Source organism: Nicotiana tomentosiformis, chromosome 2, assembly GCF_000390325.3.
Source record: "Nicotiana tomentosiformis chromosome 2, ASM39032v3, whole genome shotgun sequence".
In the NCBI taxonomy this organism is placed as follows: domain Eukaryota; kingdom Viridiplantae; phylum Streptophyta; class Magnoliopsida; order Solanales; family Solanaceae; genus Nicotiana; species Nicotiana tomentosiformis.
The window spans coordinates 144,457,094-144,472,844 of record NC_090813.1 but is presented as its reverse complement, the minus strand read 5'-3'; the positions used below and the strand labels follow the sequence as shown (position 1 = coordinate 144,472,844).

General features: G+C 36.9%; 1 protein-coding gene across 1 annotated transcript; it reads left to right on the top strand.

Moving 5' to 3' along the window:
• The first annotated feature begins 9,472 nt into the window (after positions 1–9,472).
• On the top strand, positions 9,473–10,045 carry LOC138905786 (uncharacterized). The gene has a single exon (XM_070194304.1). It carries the CDS (start codon positions 9,473–9,475, stop codon positions 10,043–10,045), a length of 573 nt encoding a protein of 190 aa, XP_070050405.1.
• Positions 10,046–15,751: the final 5,706 nt, after the last annotated feature.

Genomic DNA, 15,751 nt, shown 5'->3' with positions numbered 1-15,751 from the left:
TGATATGAGATGAAGATTGCGGAGAAAAGCCTACTTACTTGCTCTTAAGAGTAGTTTCCTAACACCTTATAGCCTCTCGAAGATAAGTACGGACGTCTTCGCACCGATCCGCAAGACTCTATTAGGCCTACTCATGACTTGTGAGACCTACCAGAACCTAGTGCTATGATACCATGTTATCACGATCCAATTTTCCTTATAGGCCGTCATGGCACCCAAGGTCGCCGCTAGGGCAAGCCAACAGTGAACTGGCCATGTATTTATTCTTTTTAATAATTTCAAAATAGTTGATTTTTATTTATTAAGTAAATGAGAAGTGAAAAATTATAGTAAAATAAGGCGTGAACCAATGAAAGAGCAAGATATGGGAAATAAATACCAAAAACCATGAAGTGTTTACTAGCATATTCCCAAGACCTGGTGTCACAAATGTATGAGCAACTAGTAGAATATATAAAATACCTATGCTATTGTCTGAAATAAGATAGACAGAAAGTAAATACAAAAGAGAGACTGCGGATGCTGCAGAACGGACTCAGAGAACAACTCACCACTATGCCTTAGGATGATGGGGGTGCGCGCCTGAATGAACGCCAGATGCACCTGCCTCAGATCCTGTACGATTAGTGCAGAAGTGTACCGTGAATACATAAACAACATGTACCCAGTAAGTATCCAGTCTAAACTCAAAGAAGTAGTGACGAGAAGTCGACATCGACACTTACTACGGGCTAATAATATAAATACAGAAATTCTACATAGGCATGGAATACATGAATAATAAAGATAACACAATAACCAGCAATGAATAAATGGTTCTTTAACTGATAGTCAATTTAAAAGTCTCCAATTGACATGCGCTAACTTCAACAATTTCAGGCCATTAATTAAATTATAATCTCTCAAGTAATAAAAATAATATCAAGTGTATTTGGGCTTCGAGTATTATCACGCACGGTTTATGCTGAGGTCATACGGCCCGATCCAAAATACTGTGTGCACTGTCGAGGGTCGAACAACACGAATCATAGACGCATCTATTATACTGCCGAGGCGAACGACCCACTCCCATGAGAGTAGAGAAGTTTACCTCACTCACGGAAGTACTCGTGATGCGAGAGGACGTGGATTTCTCAGAGTTATTATGTATTCCTCAATTCTTCCCCAAATAAGAAATTTAAATTGAAAATTTGCAACTTTAGAATCCCTAGTCTAAGCTCTATTAAAGACAATTAATATTCATAATAAATACAACAGTACAATTAAAGCATGATGTAGATCTAAGACTACCCGGACATACCATAGTATATAGCTACACACAGACTCACGTCACCTCGTGCGTACGTAGCTTCCCACACAAGTATTACACAACAAAGGTACACCTAAGGGGATGAGTTCCCTCTTACAAGATTAGGGAAACATTATATAAATTAATCAATACACACTCATAAGTTCATAATTTATCCATTAGAGAAATTACCTAACCCAAATTGGACGATCCCTAAAACTCACCCCCAGGCACACGTGCCCGGATTCCGAAAATATTTGAAGATAAATGTTACCCATAACCTCACGAACTCAAATAGATAGTTTCTACACAAATCCCTAATCATTTTCGTGGTTAAATCCCATTTTTATCAAAACCTAGTTTTTTCCACAATCTCCAAAATTTCGATATTTTACATGTTAAAATCTATCCATAATCTATGTATTAAACTTACATTAGGTAGTAATGACTTACCTTCAATAGCTAGGTGAAAACCCCTCTCCAAGAAACTCCAAAATTGTCCAAGGAAATGAAAAATGAGAGAAAATGGCCTAAGTCCCGTTTTTAAAATAAATCACCGCCCGGGCATTCTTTCTTCGTGATCACGAAAAAGCCATCGCGATCGTGAAGGCAATCTGCCCAGGGCCCCGGAAAATGGCCATCGTGAATGCGAGATCCCACACGAGAACGCGGGGTCCAACTCACGAATGCGAAGAAGAAGGAGCTCACCCCCTCCCTCCCAGGCCCATGTCCCTACGCGAACGCGGGCCTCCTCACACGTATGAGGAGGCCACAGGTCCCAGACCTTCACGAACGCAGGAAAGGGGTTGCGAATGCATAGAGAAAAATCTTATCCCCCACTTTTTCCTTCTCCGCGAACGCGACACAGCCTTCGCGATCGCAAAGAAGGAAACTAGGACTAGCATACCAGATTTTTGGGACTTAGCTCCAGACGGTCAGAAACTCACCCGAGTCCCCCGGCACCCTATCCAAATGCACCAACAAGTCCATAACCATAATACGGACTTGCTCGAATGCTCAAAATACGAAAACCAACATCAAAACTAAGAACCGCACTACAAAACCAAATTGAATCAAATTATGAATTTCAAGTTTTCAACTTGCTCCGACGCACCGAATCATACTTAGATCCCGCACCGAATCATACTTAGACTACTCGAAAAGACACTAAATTTTGCGTGCAAGTCTTAAATCTCCATATAGAACTATTTGCAGGATCGGAATCCCAAACGGACCTCCATAATGCCAAAACTTACTCCAAACTAAAGTTAAAGAACTTGAAAACCTCCAATGCTCCAACTTTCAATATTAAGCGCCGAAACGCTTTCGGGTCATCCGAAACCCGAGCCGAACATACTCTCAAGTCCAAAATAATTATACGAATATATTGGAACCATCAAATCCCAGTTTCGAGGTCGTTTACTCAAAACGTAGACTCAAATCAAACTTAACCATTTAAGCCAATGTTAAGAAACTAGGTGTTACGATTTCAATGCTAACCCTTCCAAATCCGAACTAACCATCCCCGTAAGTCATAAAACAGTAAAAGCACATAGGAGAAGTCTTATTTTGGGGAACAGAGATCTAGAAGGCAAAACGACCGGTCGGGTCGTTACAAAATTTATATCTTAAGTTAATCTGTTGCCCTTTTAAAATTATGTTAGGTTCCGTGAAGGGGTGTTAATGGGAAATGAAAGAGGCACCTTTTGAATTGCACATCTTCATCTCACTCTTTCATTGTCTATAAATTTAGAGGCTTGGCCTCATTTTTTAGATATAGAAAATTTTGAAAACTTCTCCTCTTCTCTACATTATTGCACCGTTTTTCCAATAAACAAAGTGTCAACGTGATTTGCTCCATTTGTTGAGTTCGCTAAAATTCTGCAATTTCGATTGCCAGTATTACATAATAGTTTTTCCGTTCTATCCTAGGAGGAAGTAATCCATAACCTTGGGCAACAATGAGTGATTAAATTCCTTAAGGACACACAAGCAACTTGAGGGCTCAGAAATTATTTTATATTTTATTTTATTGAACTAACATTTCTTTATTTCTCTGATATTCTTGTTTCAAACAGTGATTCTAACAATCTTAAGGAATTTATAGTTTCATCACTAGTCATCGCTAAGACTGAACTATCAATGAATTCACCGACTATCATATCAATATCCACTAAGGATTGATGGGGATTAATAATTATATCATTTAGACATTACATCTAACCTTGGCTTTTGTCATGCATAAGCTAAAAGCCCCCCATATTTTAAATATTTCATCAACGTATCATCCACATATAATCAAATAATGACTATATGATTTGAATTATTCTTAACGTAAACACATTTGTTTACACTCATTAATTTTGAAACCATTTGACGATATTATTTGGTCAAATCTCGCATGTCATTGTTTGGGTGCTTATTTTAGTCCATAAAGAGACTAAACAATTATATACGCCTTCTTTTCTTTTTCAGGAACCACAAACCCTTCAGGTTGTTCCATGTAAATTCCATCCTCTAAATCTTAATTTAAGAAGGTTCTCTTCACATTCATTTGATGGATTTCAAGACCATACACTGTAGCCAATGCTACTAGCATCTATATGTACGTAATACTCATAACTGACCGGTATGTATTAATATAGTCAAAACCTTCTCGTTGTCTATATCCTTTGACAATAGGTCTTGTCTTATACATGTCAATAATGCCATCATCTTTTATTTTCCTCTTGAGAATGTTCATTCCCTGGAGTAAGATCAACTAACTCCCAAGTATGGTTATTTAATATGAATTCTATCTCACTATTGACTGCTTCTTTCCGAGGAAGACATAACTTCTTTTAATGTTTGAAACTCATTTTCCAACAAGAATGTCATAAAATCTGATTCATTGGAAGTAATTGTCCTTTGACGTTTACTAAGTCTTGGATTCACCTCATTAGGTATACTTTTCTTTGCTTCTTCCCGAGGTCGCTTAGATATTTCACTAGACGACTCACATTCTTTTTTATATGGATAAATATTCTCAAAAAATTCAGCATTATCTGATTCGATCACCGTATTAATATGAATCTCGGGATTTTCTGATTTATGAACCAGAAAATGATATGCCTTACTTTTTGTTGGATATCCTATGAAAATGCAATCAATAATTTCCGGTTCGATCTTTACCCTTTTGGGTTTAGGAACTTGCACTTTAGCCAATCACCCCTACACTTAAAAAAATATTTTAAGTTGGGCTTTCTTTCCATTTTTCATATGGAATGGATTGTGTTTTTCTGTGGTAACTCAATTGAGTATTCGGTTAGCTGTAAAAATCAAATGCATCTGACATAACCAAAACTAATACACGGTGAAGTGTTTAATCTTCAAACCGAGCAATATCTAATACAACCCGATCTTACAAAAGGTGAAATTTTTAATCTTCAAACCGAGCAATATATGACACAATCAAATTTAATAAACGGTGAAGTTTTTAATCTTCAAACCGAGTAATAAATTGGAGTACAAAATCACTAAGATTTTATTCTCCAAAACGAGTAGAAAGTCACTTAGACTTTACTCCGTCAAATGAGTAGATTGTCACAAAGACTTTAATCTCACTAGGTAGAAAATCACGCAGATTTTAGTTTCAAAGCAGAAGTAAAAAATCACAAAGAGTTTATTCTCCATAACAGGAGTAGAAAATCACGAGGATTTTATTCTCCAAAATACGGGTAGAAAATCACAAGTATTTTAATTCTTTCTTTCAAATGGCTTTCCAACTAAACCAGTATAACCCCTAAATATGTCAACAGTTTGATAAGATTTTTCTTATCAAACAAACATATGTAATATCTAGATCCACATACAAAATATCATCTTCATGATCTCAAAATAATTTTCAAGTATTAATGTAAGTCTAATTCAAATCTTACAAAGCATGGAAATAATTTTTCATATATATATATTTTATGCATGCTTCCAAATTGTATAACCAACTAATTAGTTTCACAGCATGCAACTAGAATATAATTTTTGAGATCATCACATTATCTGCCCTAACATTTATAAAATCTGATTTCATAAATCACATAGGGCAAATAAATTTTAACAATAATAGAGTCAAGAAAGTAGAACCGAGATTTTGCTGCCACCTTGCTCTTTGATGCAATCAATGAAGAAAGAAACCAACCAGTTGCAATGTCATTTCTATTATTTTGCAAGTAAAATTGATTGCGAAATTCCTTTTTTTCTGTTTTTTCTTTCTTCGTCAATCAAGAAATAGACGGCACATGAAGGAACAACTTCTTGTCTATATCTGTAATATACATTTCCTCAATTTATTCTTCTAACGTTTTGCCTATCTAAGTGTAAATCGTTTGATCTCGTACGGAGACCACCACCTTGTATTTTCTTTGAAATTCTTCCAAGTCGTGTCATAAATGAACTTTTCTATGTCATAAGTTCTATTTTTCTTCTGCAATTTTCTTTGTCAAAATTGACACATCTCTGATCCATGCCCTTGGAAAATTGAACAATTATAAACACTAACGTTATGGACCAATTTTGAATCTGATTTCTTCTAGTAACCGGAATGTTTACATAAACCAATGTTCGAAACAAATTAGTTAGGTGTGTCTCTGAATTTACTTGTATACAAATAGAGAGTAAATTGGTTATGGACATGCGCCAGGACTATAATGTGAAATATAAAGCTTTAAAGATACTGATCAGACCAATAGACTTCTGTTATTTTCAATTTGTTTTCATAATTTGATTCAATTTAGAGTGTTAGCCACTAAACACGTACACACTTTTGAAAAAGGTCATCTTGGTTCTTGCAAAGTTGCAAAAAATGTCCAACATAAGAAAAGCATATATGAATAATGAAATGATAGAATGGGTTAATTGAAGAGTCCTTTTCCAAACTTGTCTTTTGAAAAGACACCAAAAGAAAAATAAAAAGATCCATTCGTTCTTTTCTCCGAAAGATTTCGTTAGGACTTGATGCTTTCAGCTGTCACTCTCACCATCAGTTATTGGAGTTTTGAACCGATCTTGCCTTTGATCTTTCTTGCCACGCACAGAAAGCAGTGGTAGGCCAAATTGTCACTAGATAAAAAAGCTTTGATTTGTGATTACGGGGCTTTCTTTATAGATAAATGAAGCCACGACATTACGGTATACACGATAAATGATAGTATTCTTCTTTTTCTATTCTTATTGTGAAGGTTATTTTTTCAACTATGCATATAAATATCTGTAATTTATACTTAAAGTTATCTCTGTTATTTCATATGTAATGCATATAGTATTTAATGATACACAAAATAAGTCAAGAATCTACTTGCATGTGCCATAAAATTCAGTACTCCATAGTTTGACTTATCTACTCCTAAAGTTTCATCTTCTTCCCCTCCCTTGTCTTATATATTTTAAATTTATATCACAAAGATCTATAAAAAAAAATTTTAAAAAAAACAGTTACGAAAAAATCCATAAATTAGCCATTCAAGCTAGAAGAACATAAATAACTACTTATCAGAATAATTAATTTGAAAAAAGAAAAATATTTCTCAGAACAAGGTATAAAATGGACAGAAAAATTCGGCTTGCTATTGCTAACGGAAACACCTTCACTTTAGGAGGATACCTAGACACAAATACCTAGAATCTAGAAGAATGAAAGAAATGAGGAGGATCCCTAGACACAAATACCGGGTAACTGGTGGGGATTAAACTAGTATGGCTTGTTTGGTACTAGGGATAAAAGATAATTAATCCCGGAATTAAATTTAAGATGAGTTTATCCACGTTTGGTTGGGATAAAATCGCGGTATAACTAATCTCGTATTAGTTATTACGGGATTGTAATATTATTTTTATCCATATGAGATGGTAAAATAATTAATTTCGAGATAGTTAATCTTGGAATAACTTGTTTCTCAACCAAACGACTCCATAAAGTTCAATCTTAACTACAATGGAGGTATTGACCGTGCCTTCCCAAATTTTAAGGGTTTAGTGATGAAAGAAAAAAGGGTGCAGCCAGGGTAGGAAGAGAGTGATGAAGTATTGTGGGACCCACAAGTATGAGAGGGCATGCGAAACATAAAATTTCTCGTAACAATCTATCTGATTACCCGAAAAATTGGATAGAGTTAAATTTATTAGTTCTAAGGTTGTGTGATATAATTTGACACAAATCTTACAGAGAAACAAAAATGCGTATATTCTAGACTATGGGAATGAGAGAAAAAATAGTGAGCGAGAAGAATGAATGAGATAAAGTAAAACAGGCTCAAGAGGTTGATCTTTCAATATCAGAAGTAGACTCTTGTTACAATGTGTGAATCTCCCCATGCTTACAACAATCCCTCCTCTTTATAGTAAAGGGATCATACTTTATATACAATAAAAAATATATAGTGGAGAACCCATGATGAATTGTCTCTTTCCTAATCCCTGCCAGGATTCTCTCCCTTAGTGCTATTGCAACGACCCTTGTCTGTGAGCTCGATACTGACTCGAACTCGATATTGGATCGAGCCATCGGCCTTGACTCGAGCTTGATCCTGATTCGGAGTCTTGATATTCGGGGTGGGCGTTGGCCGATCTATACATCTTTGATAACTTTCGAGTCGCCTCATAGTTTGATTTGGTTATGGGCTCGATAATGATACCGAGCTGATCATTGATCGGCCTTAGAGCTCGAAGCATGAAGTCCTTACTTCAGACCTCGACCTGACATTACACAGATACCCTTTGATCGAAGCATTATCATCTCGACCAGACCGTACGACTGACTAATAGGTTTTGACAGTATACACTATCTATATAGAATAGAAGGTGATAATGCCAAGTGTCAAATTATCCGCACATCGCACGGGTTCTAATACTAGTATATAGAACAAGTCAACAATCTACTTGATTACATGTGGCGTAAATTTCAATGCTTAACAGAAATCACCATCTAAAAAGAGAAGATAATATTAATTTATCTATATCTATATATATTAAAGGAATAAAGTTATCATATATAATTGGCTTTGTGGTTAAGCCAAGTGGCAAGATAATAAAATCCACTTGGCTATCTTTAGGATAAAATATAAAAAGTATGGGGGAGGGAGGGGGGGGGGGGAGTATAATTTGCAATGAGATTAAGAGCCTGTTTGGCCAAGCTTTTGGGAGGCCAAAAATACTTTTTTTCCCCCAAAAAGCATTTTTTTTTATAGAAATTTTAAGCTGTTTGGCTAAGACGGAAAAGTACTTTTGGCCAGCAGCTAAAGCAGTTTTTCTGCTTTTGGGAAGAAGCAGAAAATTCTAGCTTCTTCCAAGAAGCATAAGCATAAGCATAAGCAGAAAATTAATTTATTCAAGACAAAACTATCCTCACTATAAATTTATATTTTCCAAATTATCCATTACTGATTTAAGTTTTTTTTTTCATTTTTGTTTCTAGTTTTTACCATTCTTATAAATTTAAAGATATCATATACATGAATCATATTGTAACTTTTTAAATTCTTTATTGACTTTTCTTCTTTTTAACTTTTTCTTTGTGTAATGTCTTGTAACTCCTCAAATTATCTTCTTCTTTTTTCATACTAAAGTAAATTATCTACATCCTTCTTTGGATTATCAATTCTTTTCTTACAAATAATCATTTATAATTTCTTCTCTGATAGGCTATTAATTCCTGAATCTTTAAAGCAGTTATCAAATCTAATTTGTGAAAATTATCTACATATAGGCAATAAATTTATAATTGCATCGCATAATCTATATATTATTAAAAATAAAAGCCTCTACATTAAGCCAAGTGGAAGTCTCACAATAGGCCACCTGGCAATTTAGGATAAAGTTAGTTAGGTTAGGTAATAATTAGTTTCTTTTTAAATTTAAATTTTAAAAAAATATTATGCATTATGTGTTGTTAGTATTAGTTACTCTTTTTGAATTTGAATTTAAACATACTTAGCTATTTTGTTTTACGAAAATAATAATTTTGTATATGTTTAAAATTATTTCTATTTTACGCTCAATGCCACGATAACGGAGTGTATTAGAGTAGCTGCGAGAGAAATGTTAGGGGCCTCGAAGGGTTTCTCTAGCGACCACAAAGGTGACTGGTGGTGGAGTTAGGAGGTATAAGAAAAAGTGGAAGCCAAGCAAGCGGCGTACTTAATGCTTATAGAGAGCATGGACGACGAGGCGAGAGGGAAGAACAGGGAGGGGTATAGGAGGGCTAAGAAGGAGGTGAAGTTAGCGGTTACTGCGGCTAAGACTGCGCGTTTGCATGAAGAGCTTCGGGCCAAAGGCGGGGACAAGAAGATATACAGGCTAGCTAAGGTGAGAGAGAGGAAGGCCCGTGATCTGGATCAAGTTAAGTGTATCAAAGATGAAGAAGGTAGAGTTTTGAGGGAAGAGGCTCAGATTAGACGAAGATGGCAAACATATTTCCATAAACTCCTGAAAGAAGAGGGTGATAGGGACATTGTGCTGGGTGACTTGGAGCACTCTGAGATGCGTCGGGATTTCGGGTATTATAGGCGCATAAGAGTAGAAGAGGTCGAGGGGGCTATGCGGAAGATGCACAAGGGTAGAGCTACCGGGCCAGATGAAATACCTGTGGAATTTTGGAAGAATGTGGGTAGGTCAGGTTTGGAGTGGCTCACTAAGTTGTTTAACGTCATTTTTAGGATGAAGAAGATGCCCGATGATTGGAGGTGGAGTATGATGATTCCTCTGGGTAAAAACAAGGGCGATATCTAAAGTTTCAATAATTATAGAGGGATTAAGCTGCTAAGCCATACTATGAAAGTTTGGGAGAGGGTGATTGAAGTGAGGGTAAGGACCAGTGTGTCCATTTCTGAGAACCAGTTTGGTTTCATGCCGGGGCGTTCGGCTATGGAAGCCATTCACATTGTAAGGAGATTGGTGGAGCGGTATAGGGAGATGAAGAAGGATTTGCACATGATGTTCATTGACCTATAGAAAGCATATGACAAAGTCACGAAAGAGGTGCTCTAGTGATGCTTGGAGGCTAAAGGGGTCTCAGTAGCCTGCATTAGGGTGATTAAGAACATGTACGATGAAACTAAGACTCGTGTTAGGGGAGCGGGAGGATACTCAGAACTCTTTTCGATTAGGATGGGGTTGCATCAGTGATCAACTCTTAGTCCATTCCCATTTTCCTTGACGATGGACGCATTGACGAGACACATTCAAGGTGAGGTACCATGGTGTATGTTATTTTCTGATGACATAGTTTTAATTGACGAGACGCGGGGTGGTGTTAATGAGAGACTGGAAGTTTGGAGGCAGACCCTAGAGTCTAAGAGTTTGAAGTTAAGCAGGACCAAGACAAAATACATGGAGTGCAAGTTCAGCAACGATACCCAGGAAATGGATATGGAGGTGAGGCTTGATACGCAAGTCATCACCAATAGAGGTAGTTTCAAGTATCTTGGATCTATAATACAAGGTAACGGGAAGATTGATGATGATATCATGCATCGTATCAGAGCAGGATGAATGAAATGGAGGCTCATTTCTGGTATCTTATGTGATAAGAATGAACCACTGAGACTTAAAGGTAAGTTCTACAAGGTTGTAGTTAGACCAACTATGTTATATGGAGTAGAGTGTTGGCCGGTTAAGAACTCTCATACCAAGAAGCTAAAAGTAGCTGAGATGAGGATCTTGAGATGGATGTGTGGGCCTACCCGGTTGGATAATATTAGGAATAAAGTTATTCGGAAAAAGGTGGGAGTGGCCCATGTGGAGGATAAGATACGGGAGGCGAGGTTGAGATGGTTCGGGCATGTTAAGAGGAGAAGTATAGAAGACCCAGTTAGAAGGTGTAAGCGGTTAGCCTCGATGGACAACAGTAGGGGTAGAGGTAGGCCTAAGAAGTCTTGGGGAGAGGTTATTAGGCGGGACATGGCATAGCTGGAGCTGACTGAGGACATGGACCTAGACAGGAGGGTGTGGAGGTCAAAGATTAGGGTAGAAGGTTAGTAGGTAGTCGAGCGTTTCTCTTTGTCTTACTCAGTTCGCTAGCATTAGTGTCAGTATGTTATATTTTATTCATAGATAGCTATTAATACCTAGAGTTTGACTGTATTCTTGGATTCGATCTTATTTTATCTTGTTATTATTCCCACTTGTTGCAATTACCTTTTCTTTTTCAGTCGTTCCCTAGCCGAGGGTCTATCAGAAATAACCTCTCTGCCCTTCCAGGGGTAGGGGTAAGGCGGCGTATATCTTACCCTCCCCAGAACCCACTCGTGGGAGACTACTAGGTTTGTTGTTGTTGTTTATGCTCAATGCCATCTTTCAAGTTTGAAACTCAGGAACATCTTGTTAATACTATCATAGCTATACAAAATATCATCCGACGACATTCTTCTACCAACAAGGAATTTAACTATTATGCTAATGAAGACATTATTGCAGAGATTGAGGAAGGAGATGGGCCTTCTGGTATTCCTTTAGAAATGCAAGGCAAGTCTTCTACTAATATGGAGGCATTGTGTGATAGAAGTAGAGATTAAATTATTGAGAAATATTATCATGTGTGAGTGACTTTACTTATTATTTCATGGTGGATTATCAATATATAATAATTTATGGAATAGATTTCTAATTCATACTAAATGATGCATTTTGTTATTCAAATTATTGTGTAACTGTCACGACTCCAATTTTCCTCCATAGGACGTCGAGATGGCACTAGTCTTTAAGACTAGGTAAGCCTAACACTTACTAAATTAATGGCAAAATTCAACCAACTATTAAAAATGATACAGAAATTTCTATACAAAGTCAGCAATCCCAAAACCGATAGTACAAGTCATAAACTCTACTGAGTTCACTAAAAAATCTCTAAGTACAATTGTTCCGGAATGGAAATAAACTGTACAAAAATAACTTCTGAAGGTGACTCCAAGGCTTGCGAACGCGATGACAGGTATACCTTGAAGTCTCCACAGCAATAACTGATCCACTATCTAACAATCAACAGACTCCGAAGTACCTGGATCTACCCAAAAATGTGCAAAAGTGTAGTATGAGTACACCACAGCCGGTACCCAGTAAGTATCAAGACTAATCTTTGTGGAGTAGTGACGAGGTACAAGTCAAGACACTCACTAGCCAAAATAACCTGTGCAGTATAGAGGTATAAAGCTAATAATGGAAGGTAGAAATCAGTAAATGGCAATAGAATCAACATGTGATAAAAACAGTAAAGCAACAATAACACCGTGAAGTATCATTGAACCCAAATAAGGGAAAAAGAGAACAATCAATTAATCTAGTTGTTCAAACACACGATTCACAATGAAATCACCTTGTGATACCTCATCTCATAGTCACGAGTCACGTGTCCCAACCCATCATCATGTACTCACCGCACCGCATGCCCACATCTCGAATCACAACTACACGGACAACTCACGTGCTGATATCTTAATCCGCTAGGCATGATCACAGGCTCACAATCACAATCCGCCCGGCATGGTCACATGCTCGCAATCACAATCCGACTGACATGGTCACATGATCAATATCAACATGAAAATAGATAATACAAGAACACACGGGCATGATCAATAAACGTCAAGTTTCATACTCCTGAGCTAGTATAAGTGGCATGCTACGGTGTATGCTTGTGCGAGTGTGCTACTGCAGCCGAAGTTAACAAATAATATCAAAAACATTGAATAGCTCATGGAAACAACAAAGCAAGTCGCGTAAGGTGTATGACAAACACAAGGAAAAGCACACCATCACACGAAAATCACAAACACAATGTCTCCAAACCATCACACATCATCCCTGACATTGCCAACCTTATCTCTCTGATAGCCACCCGTATGACTCCGCCATGACATTATCATCCTATAGCCACCCGTATCACTCTGTATAATATCCACCCTTATCGCTCCACCCGAACAATAACGCAATAGCCACCAGTATCACTTCGTACATTCAACAATAGTGAGATGTCACCCTTATGCCACGCATAACAATAACGGTGAAATGCCACCCTTATACTCTGCATAACCACAACGGTGAAATGCCACCGTTATACTCTAAATAATAACAACCAAACCACACAACAATTCACATATGCTATCATCACATAACTATAACATATCAACTCGTATCACAAGTGTCACGCCCCAAAACCGAGGAGCGCGACCGGCACTCAACCGAGTGAACCCGACCGAGCAAGCCTGTTAGATTTCATTCTATCCAAACTCATCCACGAATGGAGATAATGCATATTTTCCTAAATTAGACAAAAGGTGTTCACATCTACAATACCAATTCATTTCCAATGGTTTCATCATTTTTAAAGTCTCAATTGGACAATAATAAAACCACAACATAATATATATATTTTGACTTTCCCAGCACCAATACACAACCCACATTATATCTACAGAGCCTCTGTGGATAAAGAAGAGTACAATGATAATGCCGGCAACAAGGTCCCGGCTATACCTCAAACGAAATACAAAAGGTACAAAAGATACATGACCCCGGGATGAAGTGGGGCTCACCAAGTCATCTGAGAAGAAGGTGCACTGCTATTACTGATCAATGTCTCCTGCTGTGGAACCACATGCATCCATTGAAAGATGCAGCGCACCCGGCAAAAGGGACGTTAGTACTGTCGAATAACACTAGTATGTATAACTAAACACCCTCTCAATAGAATGACAAATAATACAAATAATATTATCATAATATCAATGAAAACCTTAATCTACATCAAACCTCAATTTAGGATCAAGACAGTGTTCAAATTAATTTCCATATCTCACATTGGGAGATTTTTCGTATCAATATACCATTGTTCACAATACCAATGCCACCGTACTTTTAGCACGAAGTTCGATCACGACCCGGTCGGCTAGGCTATCTCATTAGAGAATCAACCACAATTACTATCAATACCAATACCACCGTAAATTTAGTACGGAGTCCGATCACGACCCGATCGGCTAGGCCATCTCATTAGAGACATCAACCATAATTACTGTCACTACCAATAACACCGTAAATTTAGTACGGAGTCCGATCACGACCCAATCGACTAGGCCATCTCATTAGAGACATCAACCACAATTACTGTCAATATCAATTTCCAGCACAATCACCACCATGTGTGCGGCATGGTGTCCGATCATGATCCGATCAGCTAGGCCATCTCATTCGAGACATCAACCCTTTTATATCAATCAATCTTATCCCAATTAAGAGGAATAATTTTATCACATCAATCTCATCCCAAATAAGGGGAATAATTCACAAAAATAACATAGGTACAAATGTATTTACCTCATCATCTTCCACATTGTATAAATCTTTACTATTATTTTCAACTAATAATAACAACAATATTTCCTTGGCTCTTTTGGCCATTTACAATATTCTTTATTCAAGGCACGGTGGCCATATTTGTTATTCCACACTTTTATTTCTTCCTTTTAATGTATCATCATCATAAATATCAACATACATATAATATTCCGGAAATCACAACTTTAAGTTCATTTGAAATGACCAATTTAAGCACCATAGATTTATTTCCGAGAAGTGGAGTAAAACGATTGGCAATTGATGCGCAAGTTTAAATCATCAGCAAAGAACATACCATTTATTCTTGACATATTTTCCCCCACAAAGGGCAATACACAATTTCCACTCACGAATATGTAAGAAGGCAAAACACATTGGAAATACTCACAAAGCATAGTATTTGTTAAAACAGACACTTATGGCATGACTTGAGTACGAAAGCTTTTAGGCAATTCTATTTTCGAAATCATTTTAGAACATTTGAGTCGAGACTCATTTCATAACATTTCTCACATCATTTCATTTCATTGGAACCATTGGCCACAAGTATAACTTTCACTCTTGCACATTGGCCACACTTTGCATCCCAATTAACTTATTTCATTTCCAACCACCTTTATAGGCTATCAATAATAATACATTTCCAATACAGACTTTAGGTACTCATATGAGCGATTTCGAGTCTTGAGAATATTGAGATTTTCTCACACAATTAGTATAGTAGTTCTCATCTAAAACACGACTCCAAGACACAATATGTTAATATACAAACCATACTTTGAACATCTATCTTTCGGCATAAGGCTCATTCGGAATAAACAAGTTTATAGGGAATAACACGGAATATAGAAGTTAGGAATCTTGAGCCAATCATACTTGATCTTACGGAAACATTATGGATACCTATTCTAAGAGAGAAAGTTTAGCCAACATACCTTGCTTTGAGCTTTCCTTAAATTATTACAACGTTCTGGAAATTGTAGCAATCCCAATCTATTTTGAGACATAACAAAATTGAACAATTATTAGGAAGATATTCATGGTCTCAGCTCATTTGAGCATTTTATCTAACAATATATGTGCAAATTGGTTACAAGATTCTTC